We start from the raw sequence: 12,090 nt of genomic DNA on the forward strand, positions 1-12,090 counted from the left end.
ATGCGGAGGAATCCATGCATTCCACGGGGAGGACGTACAAATTCTTTAGAGGATGCTGGGATTGAACTCTGAACTCCAACACCTCAAGCTGTAATATCATCGTGCCTACAGGCACCCAAACCACCTGCAGGATTTCCGGCGTGCAGGTTGACAAACCAGAGGCAAGGATCAACCCACTATCTCAGATGTTACTAAGTAAAACTCGCAGTGATCCTATACTGCATTTTTATAAACTGCTAAGGAATTCTGGGAAAAAAAACAATTCAAAATCAAACCTGTTGAACCTTACTCTGCAAGTCAAAATTTTTTTTTTTTTTAAGAAGAGCAAATGTTGGAAATACTAAGCTGATGAGCTTCTGTGCAGAGAGAAAATTAGTATTTCATTACAATAACTTTCCAAACATTAGGGAAAAACAAGTGTCAAGGTGAAGGCAATGTATAGAGAGGAGAATAAATAAGTGCCTATGATGGATGGAAGACATGAGGAGTGAAATGACAAATGGGATGATGGATAAAAACAAATGTGGTTATTGGGTTAAAAAGCAAAGGAGGATGTAACTAGTAATAGGAACATTATTCACTGGTCAAGATGGCACCAACAAACCACAATTCTTCCAGATAGTCAATCACTGCAGCTTTTCTATGTCCTCTGTTCATTCTTTTCATCTTAACTCTGTTTTTGAAACTGTTTGGAGCCTTGGGCTTACAGTCTGTAGTTCACACTGCTGTCCCCGAGAAAACTCCAGGAGAGGAGGAGCTCAGAGACGAGATGAGGGGCCACAATCGGCTAAATTTCTCGCCAATTAAAGTGCCGAGGAGGATTGAACCATCGAGGCAAAGGCGGAGAAGAGTGAGCTGCCCTTGGAGGGGCCGGCTGGGCCCCGATTCTCTTGGAGGTGTTATTGAAACTCTGAGTTTTATGGAATGGTCTGTGGTTCATATTGGCCTCTTTCGGTTCTATGTTTTTATCGCGTTCTCACCCACTTTTCCTTGTTGCTGATTGGCCAGCTGGGAGTATGGGGTTTGATGTTCTTGTTGTTGTTTCTCCATGTGGGTGATCTTTTAGTTTTTGTGCGAGGGAGGGCTTGGGGGGGGGGTTGTGAGTTTTTGTTCCCTTTTCTTTTCGTGCGGGGGGTGGGAATTGATGTCTTTCTTTCAACTGCTTCTATAGTTCTCTGTATTTTATGGCTATCCAGAGAAGACAAATCTCAGTTGCAGTCTGCACAAGTACTTCGATAACAAAACGAACCTTTGAAATTATTTAGCTCAAGATCATTGTGGCTGGATGTGCCTCTTCAGATGGCAAGTTGCAAACCTGGAACTAACGTGGAGATGCATTGGAGCAATGTAACATGTAAAGACCAGAGGCCAGAGCGCGAGGGGAAGAACAAATAAAGTGGCAAAGGATCATAAGTTTAGCATCATAGTTGCATAATAAACAAGAGTGCTCCGCAATTGCTTAACCAATCTATATTTTGAAAATCAAACTAAGATTGGTGGACTACTCTGAAAAGGGCATAATCAGGACTTCAAGCCCATCACTTTAATTTACTTCTGTCATTCAACACAGTCTGACCTACACAGGTCCCATGAAGCCCAATCCACATTCAGGGAAGAGCAACACCAATTCTTCTCAATTCTTAGGGTCCCAAACTGTCTTTCTGGGTGAAGCAGTGATTCACTTGCATTTCTTCCAATCTAGTGTACTGATTCAGCGTTCACAGTGTGCTCTTCTCTGGGTTGGAGAAGACTAATGCACGAACGTCCACAAAGCGACCCTGAACCGAACCGCCACTTTCAATCACTTTCTCACCATGGTGTCCTGCATTACTACATGGACCAATGCCACCTTATCTTCGCTCTGAGCAACTTGTAGCCTTCTGGAAATCCCCAACTTTAAATAACTCAGTCTTCTGTTCTGCTTGTTATCAGAAGTGGCCCAAATAGCAAACAACATAAATAGACTTCTCGATTTTCATTTCTGCAATGAAATGGAGCAAATTCATTTTTCACCATTCTGATAAAGGGTCTGTCCTGAAAGGTTAACCTGTTTTTGTTAAAAATCACGTTTTGATACGGAGTAAGTCCCAACCTTTCAGTTTTGGTTTCTTTCTATATCAGAGTAACAGCTTTGCTGTAAGGATTAAATAGTACAAGGCCAAGATTCCCAAACTTTCCCAACCAGGGCTACTCAACAGCAGGGGTTCCCAATCTTGTTTATGCCATGGACCAACACCATTAAGCAAGAGGTCCACAGATCCCAGGTTGGGAACCCCTGCTCTACAGCATATGAAGCGGTTTATAATCACGTTACCTGCAAAACTGGGTGAATGACGAGATTTGAATGTTCAGTCTTTACTTCTTCCTCCTCCACTCCCGTTGCCACAAAACTAAAGCCTCGGAATAATTTGTGAGCACTGGCACTTGGAGGTACACCAGGAGAATCTGGGATCCGGAAAAAAAAATGAATTGAGACTGAACAGGAATAGATGCTGCTTGTGTAGGGAGAAAAAAAGGCATATTTATTTAAAATGAATCACGAAGCTTTGCATTCTTTTTAGTCAAAATTACAATGCAATTCCTCCTAATGAAGTAGCAGGGAAATATAATGATCAGGAGAAAGCTAAACTATAACTCCAGTAAATTTGAGATAATTTCACAAAATATGCAGTTAACATCATGACACTGGGTTTCCCTGCAGCTTTTCTAGGTTTACAGAACAAGGAACTCTTGGTTACAATGTCATTTGCCTATCATAAGAATGGGTGGGTGGTAGGGAAGATGGGGAAGGGGCTTGTTTTGCTGTTGTTGACTTTACTTTACTATATTACTTTATACTTTATTGTTGCCAAACAATAGGTAATAGAACATACAATCATCACAGCGATATTTGATTCTGCGCTTCACACTCCCTGGATTACAAATATTAAATATTAAAAATAGTAAAAATTAGTGAATATTAAAAATTTAAATTATAAATCATAAATAGAAAATAGAAAAATGGAAAGTAAGGTAGTGCAAAAACACCGAGAGGCAGGTCCAGATATTTGAAGGGTACGGCCCAGATCCGGGTCAGGATCCATTCAGCAGTCTTATCACAGTTGGAAAGAAGCTGTTCCCAAATCTGGCCGTACGAGTCTTCAAGCTCCTGAGCCTTCTCCCGGAGGGAAGAGGGACGAAAGCTGTGTTGGCTGGGTGGGTCGTGTCCTTGATTATCCTGGCAGCACTGCTCCGACAGCGTGCAGTGTAAAGTGAGTCCACAGACGGAAGATTGGTTTGTGTGATGTGCTGCGCCATGTTCACGATCTTCTGCAGCTTCTTTTGGCCTTGAACCAGACAACTTCCATACCAGGTTGTGATGCACCCTAGAAGAATGCTTTCTACGGTGCATCTATAAAAATTAGTGAGGGTTTTAGGGGACAGGCCAAATTTCTTTAGTTTTCTCAGGAGGTAATGGCACTGGTGCGCCTTCTTGGCAGTGGACTCTGTTTGGTTGGACCAAGTCAGGTCATTTGTGATATTGATCCCAAGGAACTTAAAGCTTTTGACCTGTTCCACTTGCGCACCACCGATGTAAATTGGGTCTGCGGTCCGCTACTCCTTCTGGAGTCAACAACCAATTCCTTCGTCTTGCTGACGTTGAGGGATAGGTTATTGTCTTCGCACCATGCCACCAGGTTCTTAATTTCCTCTCTGTACTCAAACTCATCATTACCCGAGATACGGCCTACAATTGTTGTGTCATCAGCAAACTTGTTTTGTTTTGTTGCAGATGTTGCTTGTGTTGTTCTGCTGAACGTTGTGGGTATGTTATGTTGGCACCATAAAGTGGGAGGACTCCAGCACATCCATGAGTTAATTGTTAATGCAAACAGCACATTTCACTATGTTTTGATGTACATCTGATAAATAAATTTGAATTGAATCCAACTATAATGTTGTTAGGGCATATTCTGGAGTTAGGGTATACAGCAAATATTAAATTCACCAGCAACCGATCTTCAGACCTGAACGTGGATTGAATTTCAAACGCAGCTCAGAACAATTAGATCTCAGATGCCTGCATATGCATGAACGCAGCCTAGACTCAGCGGAAATTAACATTCAGAATCAGGTTTATTATCACCAGCATGTGACAGGAAATTTGTTAACTTAGCAGCAGCAGTTCAATGCAACGCATAATCTAGCAGAGAGAAAAAAATAATAATAAACAAGTGAATCAATTACATATATTGAATAGATTAAAACATGCAAAAACAGAAATACTGTATATTTAAAAAAAAGTGAGGTAGTGTCCAAAGATTCAATGTCCATTTAGGAATCGGATGGCAGAGGGGAAGAAGCTGTTCCTGAGTCGCTGAGTGTGTGCCTTCAGGTTTCTATATCACCTACCTGATGGTAACAGTGAGAAAAGGGCATGCTCTGGATGCTGGAGGTCCTTAACAATGGACGCTGCCTTTCTGAGACACTGCTCCCTAAAGATGTCTTGGGTACTTTGCAGGCTAGTACCCAAAATGGAGCTGACTAGATTTACAACCTTCTGCAGCTTCTTTCAGTCCTGTGCAGTAGCCCCTCCATACCAGACAGTGATGCAGCCTGTCAGAATGCTCTCCACGGTACATCTATACAAGTTTTTGAGTGTATTTGTTGACAAACCAAATCTCTTCAAACTCCGAATAAAGTATAGCCGCTGTCTTGCCTTCTTTAGATCCTCAGAGATCTTTACACCGAGGAACTTGAAGCTGCTCACTCTCCCCACTTCTGATCCCTCTATGAGGATTGATATGTCTTCCTTCGTCTTAAACTTCCTGAAGTCCAGTATCAGCTCTTTCGTCTTACTGACGTTGAGTGCCAGGTTGTTGCTGTGGCACCACTCCACTAGTTGGCATATCTCACTCCTGTACGCCCTCTCCTCACCATCTGAAATTCTACTAACAATGGTTGTATCGTCAGCAAATTTATAGATGGTATTTGAGCTACACCTAGCCCCACAGTCATGTGTATTTATAGAGTAGAGCAGTGGGCTAAGCACATACCCCTGAGGTATGCCAGTGTTGATTGTCAGCGAAGAGGATATGTTATCACGAATCTGCATAGGTTGTGGTCTTCTGGTTAGGAAGTTGAGGATTCAATTGCAGAGGCAGGTACAGAGGCCCAGGTTCTGCAACTTCTCAATCAGGGTTGTGGGAATGATGGTATTAAATGCTAAGCTATAGTCAATGAGCAGCATCCTGATGTAGGTCTTTGTGTTGTCCAGGTGGTCTAAAGCCGTGTGGAGAGCCATTGAGATTGCGTCTGCCGTTGACCTATTGTGGTGATAGGCAAATTGCAATGGGTCCAGGTCCTTGCTGAGGCAGGAGTTCGGTCTAGTCATGACCAACCTCTCAAAGCATTTCATCACTGTAGATGTGAGTGCTACCGGGCGATAGTCATTAAGGCAGCCCACATTGTTTTTCTTAGGTACTAGTATAATTGTTGCCTTTTTGAAGTAAGTGGGAACTCCTGCCCATAGCAGTCAGAGGTGTTCATTTTGGGTGTCTGGAGTGTGGGCGTGAAGAAGGAGGTGTGAAAACTATATGTAATTCAAAGGAAGCATTGTAGATACCTTGTAACGACAGAATTGCCCTGCTGCTACCTTTGATCTTTAGCATATAGAAATGTCATGTGATATTGAGTCAGGAGGTCAGTTCCTCCAACACTGTCTCAGTATGATGCCTGCTGCTCATTTTTGTCAAATAAAACACTTCAATATCCACTAACTTCAGCATTTCTCGGGTGACTTTCTTCATGTTACAACAATGTGTCATGCAGATAAACAGTCCATGAGGTTCACATCAGAAATACCAAACTTAAGTCAACAGAGGGTTCTTGCTTTCCACAGAACATCAACCTTTAGAACCAAGGGGAGAAAACTTTGACTACAAACAGTATACTGTAAAGAAATAGCATATTGTCAATAACATATTGACCTTAGGATGCCAATACACTGCATTGTTTGGTAGGACAGCATGCAACATGGACACAAAATGCAAGTCAGAGCTAAAAGCCGCTAATGGAAGAAAAGCTAAGAATGGAAATCTTAATTCATCCAATGTCCTGGTTGGAGAAAGTACAGTTAGCAACGAAAGAAAGGTAGTATCTTCAAGAAAAAAAAAACCGACCAAACGTAGTCAGGAAGAAACTTTTAAAAAATAGGTATTACTATTAATTGAATAAGAAAAATACTTCAGCAGGAAATAAAGTATGAAAAATAGATTAGAAGTAGCCACATAGAAGCTTTGTATATTACAGCTTCAATATTATTTTTGTTAGCTTTGCAAGGACAAATAAAACTAATTACTCCTAACCAACTATAGTGTGAACCTGAACCAACTAGTTCTCTCTGAAACTTGCAAATATATTTCTGTACTTGGCATTTTATGAACTAGTTACTACTCTGAATGGATCTCCCGGGGCAGGCTTTCAGCAAAAGACATCTTTCCCAGTGAGAGTAACCCTCACCTCATACAATCTCTGGGACAGGAGGTCTCACAGTTAGAGGACAAGTCAGAGAGAAAGCAATGTAGCAACGTGAGTTTTTAAAAAGACAATAATCTCTGCAATTGTACAGCTTAAATTGCAATGTTGTTGACTGGAAGCTTCTATTCTCTGGACGTTGATGTGACTAACTTTAAAATGTCATAATCAAATCACACAAACACACACAACCAACCTTTGGGTGTTCGTTCTGTAAACTCGGGGTCAAAATAAAAGGTATCATCTGGCCTTGCCACTGCAGGTCTGAATGGTGGCTTCAGTTCTCTTCGATAGAGTTTCTAAAAGCATTAAAAATAAACATGAAACTTACAGAAGCCCTTCCTGTCCTATCATTAATTCACTTCCTCTTTTGTCTCTACTCAATAAAATAGTGAAGCAAGTAGCAAGGAAGGAACAATACTCATTCCCCCGGACACTGATATAGTCAATTGTCAGGGACATCAATGCCAAATTCTAAAGTTCATCCCACTATGTTCCTTCAATCCCTTTTCACAGAGGAAAAACCCACTCTGGATTCCGATATGAAGTACTCCTTGGTCACAGAATGGACTTATTTGTGTTGTTGAAGGCAGTCATTCTATCCTGTCCACAATGGCAAAGAAGAACTATTGAGGGTAACCACATTTAGAAATTCCCTACCATAGTCTTGACCAAAGACAGTTAAAAATTAGTACAAGGCTCCTCTATTTCTCATACATCCGTACTTCTCACCACCGCAATAGTGATCGAGTCCCTCTTGTCCTTACCTACCACCCCATCAGCTTCCACATCCAGCACATCATCCTCTGCAACTTCTGCCAGCTTCAACAGGATCTTACCATTAAACAAATCCTTACCTGCCCCGCCACCCCTGCTTTCCACGGGGATCACTCCTTCTGTGATTCCCTTGTCCATTTGACCCTCCCCACTCATCTTCCTCTAGGCACTTCTCCCTGCAGGTGGCCCAAGTACTACACCTGCCCATACACCTCCTCCCTCACCTCCATTCAGGGCCCCAAACAGTCTGTCCAGGTGAGGCAACACCCCACCTGCGAATCTGCTGGGGTCATTTATTGCAGCCAGTGCTCCTGATACTGTCTTCTCTACACTGGCAAGACCTGTTGTGAACCAGGGCACCGCTTCATCAAGCACCTCTGCACCATCTGCCAGAAGCGAGACTTCCCAGTTTTAATTCCGATTCCCATCCCCATTCTGACGTGTCAATCCACGGTCTCCCCTTGTGGCAAGATGAGGCCACCCTCAGGGCGAGGAGCAAAGCCTTATATTCCATTTGTGAACCCTCCAACCTGATGGCATGAATATTGTTTCTCCTGATGAAAAGATTTCTCCTCACTCCTTCCTCTATTCCCCACTCTATTCACTTATTCTCCCCTGTCTATTACTCCCCTGCAGCACACTCTCCTTCCCTTTCTCCTATTTTCCAATCTCCACTCCTCTCAGGTTCTTTCTTCTCCAACCCTTGATCTTTCCCACCTACCTGGCTTCACCTATCACCTTTCAGCAAGCCTCTTTCCCCTCCCCCCCCTTTTTTATTCTGGTATCTTCCTCTTTCCTTCCCAGTTTCCCAGTCCTGGAGAAGGGTCTCAACCCAAAACGTCAACTGTTTACTCTTTTCTATAGATGCTGCCTGACCTGCTGAGTTCCTCCAGCATTTTGTGCATGCACTTTGGATTTTTTTTTTTGCCCAGTGACAATGCGTGCGCACAGAATAATTTATTCAATAAAAACAGGATAAATAAGTCAGTTTTAAAATCTGCAGACAAATTAGGACAAACTCTGCGTCACCAATACCATCAGAAACAGGAAAAGGAATTGTGATTGTGCATGATCGTGAAGTATACTTAATATGCCGACGAGGTAGAGGGTGACAACATTTTGTGCACAGTTTAAATTCCCTTGTGTGCTAGTAGCTAGTAGCCGGGGGCCGTGGTCGGGTGGTCGGCGACCTGGGCCGGCTCCCGCACCGGACTTAGTCTGGTGAGGAGGGTGTGAGGACACCCAGCAGGACTGAAAAAAACAAGACCTGACAAGGGGCCGATGAGCTCCTTGTGAGCCAACGGCCATCTTCCGTGGAAGAGATTAAAGCCTCACCACGTATCTACGAATCGTATGCTACGCACCTAGTTAGAAGAGACATGGTGAACTTGGACGCTGCACCGTGTGCCTGGACCTGTCCAAGGCCTCCGCCTAAGGAAGGGCCGAGCTCGAAGACACGGCCTCGGGCTCGAGTTCGGCGGGGGCAGCGGCAGGCGGTACCAAGGCAGCCAGTGAGAACAAACTGGAGGAGTGGCTGTACTCAGTGGTGTCGCAAGATCGAAGAAGATGGAGGTGCATAGCTACCAACCCCAGATTCGGGACGGTACCCACTGACTGATTGACTGAGCTAGTAGCAAAAGATGTGTGTGCACGCACACTCGCACACCTTAGAGGGAATGATGTCAGTGAGCCAGGCAGCATCTATGGAAGTGAATAAACAGTCGACACTTTGGGCCAAGACCCTTCTTCGGGACTGGAAAGGAAGGGGGAAGATGCCAGAATAAAAGGGTGGAGGAAGGGGAAGCAAGATAGCTAGAAGGTGATAGGCGAAGCCAGGTGCGCAGGAAAGATAAAGGACTGATGAGGAAGGAATCTGATAGGAGAAGGGACTAGACCATAAGAGAAAGGGAAAGAGGAAGGGACCCAGGGGGAGGTGATAGGCAAGTGAGAAGTAGTATGAGGCCAGAATTGGGAATAGAAGAAGAGGGGAGGGGGGCTGGGGGGAGAAAAATTACATCAATGGTCATTTTCCCTGTTGTGCTTTTTCTGTCTATTTTTACCAGACTCTTTTGTTGCTAAACTGCAAGGCTGTTGAAGAATTGAGCAAACTTTTTTTTTTCATGGCTACTCAGAGTTTTAGAATTATAAATATGGTTTTGACAGAATTTAACTAAAAACTATTTTGCCACTTACATTCCAATCAATATTTGCAAAGAACGGATGCCGTTTGATTTCCTCCACACCATCCACACCAGCTCCTAAAAGTTCAAGTATGGACATAATGAGGACATGATCTTTCTTTCAGAGTAAAGATTTTAGAATGCTTAATTTCCTAAATATCTACAATTGACCCAAGTCATTAACTTTATTTCTCTCTCTTTAGATGCTATCTGCTCATTCCTACAGCTTCTGCTTCAGATTTCCAACATCCACAGCATTTTGCTTTAATTATTGTAGCGGTTACTCGAAAACGAACCAAAACTGCTGAGAGAACGAGCAGGGGTATTGACTGTGTATAACACACCTCCAAACAACAGAGTTCCAACTCAAAAACAGTATGTTCAATCCTCCATTGCAAAACCAGAAAAAAAACATGATTTTACGCAATAAAAAAAACTAACTCAACTAAATTACAGATACAGTGAAATAAGAGTTATTAGTGCATAATGAAGTGGTCAACAAAAAAAGTCATCCATGGCTGCTTCTAACCAACTAGACTAAGCTGACTAAGACAAAGCGTGAATACATAACTGTATTCATTATCTTCTACCACGCCCAACCCACGTGACAAGTTACCGAAACCCATAACGCAGCACAAAATTCAAGACAAACAGAAAATAGATACTTGGTTCCTACAATTATATTTGATTATGAATCACAAATTCTTACAGAGCAAAACTGAGTCCCAAGTTTATATATACACAAGCAGTCTTCCTTTTTTGTTTCCCGTTACTATAAGATGGTGTCGGGGCAGAGAATATGTATATGTTATGTTGATGCTGTTGTTGTTTCAAGGTACCTCTATGAACTGTTGGTGACTGACTGCTCTTCCTACAACAATGTTAATGTGGAAATGTCAGAGTTTGCGTCTGCATGGAGCAAACCACAATAAATGCTTAACTTTTACATCAAGTAACCTTGTAGACAATTTGAATTTATGATTACTTCCAGTGTCCTGGAAATGATGAGACATAGTTTTCCAGTAAAGCAAGTTGATGTTTTAATTTATTAAAGGCTCTTGTGTTTTACTACAAAAATAAATACAGGTATGAGTTGTAATTATGTAGAAACAATGTTGTTTGCAGAGGACGTTAACCTAGCAGAAGTTGTATCCTGGAGGTTACAGGTTAAATAGTTGCCTAAAGCTTTGTCATCATGAACAAAGAGGAAGTTCGATGTCTTGCTCTGAAGCATTGAAAATGACGATAAAACCTACAGTACTGTATAAAAGTCCTAGGCATATATACATAGCCTGGGTGCCTAAGACTGTTGCAAAGCACTGTGGAGCAGAGAGCGAGATTGTAAACCTGGCCAGAGCGAAGGATATTGGAAATGGTGAGGGCGGGGTGCCATTGGACAGGTGGCAGAGAAGGAGTGCCAGGGATGGAGGGGAAGGGGTGGCACAGGTGCAGCCCTGAGGTACCAGGCAAGGTTATTTGGATTCCAAACAATTGGTTTATTGATCGTGTCTCTCTGGTGCTTCCTGCTCCCTCCCCTCTCCCTTCCCCTTTTACCAACTATGATTCCCCTCTCCCCACCCACTTCCCACTCTCAGTCCACAATAGAGACCAATATCAGAATCAGGTTTATCATCACTCACATATGTCATGAAATTTGTTTTTTTTTTGGGAGCAGTAGCAACAGTGCAATACATAAAATTACTACAGTACTGTGCAAACACCTTGAGCACCCTAGCTATATACATATGCCCAAGACTTTTGCACAGCACTGTATGAATTCACATTTAATTTTCAAAAAGATTTCAGGCAAAGAACGTTCATGTTTGATTTGATCTCATGTTTCAGGAAAAGAATGAATCAGTATTAAAATATCAAATTTAATTACATCAGCAAAACCTAGTTCAATAATTACCTAATCTGTTGGCAGGATTTCTCTTGAAAAGTGCCCGTAACAAACTTTGGGCTTCAGGGCTCAAGAACTGAGGCATCCCCAATTTAGCCCTATAAAAAGAGAGTTTGCAATTTAAATGCTGCACAGAATTCAGCCCTTTCCAACACATTTCTTTACATTAGCCATGAAACAACAAAACTAGTCTGATTTGCAACAATTATTTTAACTATAAAAAAAAACTTTCATTTTCTGTTTCTGCTCTACTGCGGAAACAATTCCTTAAATAAAACACGCATATCAAAGGCACAGTAACAACCCAAGACAGTCCACAATGGAAAGCTTTGAACAAGCTGCTTTCAATTAATAGTTTTGATTTTAATTGCAGAGCTCAACAAACTTTGGGCTTCGTGACTCAAGAACAGAGGCATCCCCGACTTAGCCCGATAAAGAGAGTTTGCAATTTAAATGCTGCACAGAATTCAGCCCTTTCCAACACATTTCTGATGAGTTATGAATCATGATTCAGACCATCATAAGATCATTTGAATACTTTAAAATTGATATTTTAGTAACGCTCTTCCAGGCTACTGCAAAAACTTTAAAACTTAAGACCAATCTTTCAAGTCAGGAGTGGGGGAGAAACACTGCCAAATCAGAAGTCAAAGTAGGTCAGGGGTTGCCAACCTTTTTATGCCATGAACCCCTATCATTAACTAAGGGGTCTGT

The 12,090-nt window shown here is 42.3% G+C and overlaps 1 protein-coding gene across 4 annotated transcripts in view; it reads right to left on the minus strand.

Annotated features, from left to right (window-relative positions):
* The window catches only part of rps6ka1 (ribosomal protein S6 kinase a, polypeptide 1), a 172,947-nt gene that overhangs the window by 30,295 nt on the left and 130,562 nt on the right, over positions 1-12,090 (minus strand). For all 4 annotated transcript variants that reach the window (XM_072247336.1, XM_072247335.1, XM_072247338.1 and 1 more), the window contains 4 exons: positions 11,386-11,474; positions 9,487-9,551; positions 6,713-6,815; positions 2,315-2,445 (listed from right to left, as the gene is read on the minus strand). In XM_072247336.1, coding sequence (XP_072103437.1) covers positions 2,315-2,445; positions 6,713-6,815; positions 9,487-9,551; positions 11,386-11,474 — 388 coding nt within the window. The remainder of the gene's footprint in view (positions 1-2,314; positions 2,446-6,712; positions 6,816-9,486; positions 9,552-11,385; positions 11,475-12,090) is intronic.

The sequence above is a fragment of the Mobula birostris genome, chromosome 30 (genome assembly GCF_030028105.1).
Source record: "Mobula birostris isolate sMobBir1 chromosome 30, sMobBir1.hap1, whole genome shotgun sequence".
Classification (NCBI taxonomy): Eukaryota; Metazoa; Chordata; class Chondrichthyes; order Myliobatiformes; family Myliobatidae; genus Mobula; species Mobula birostris.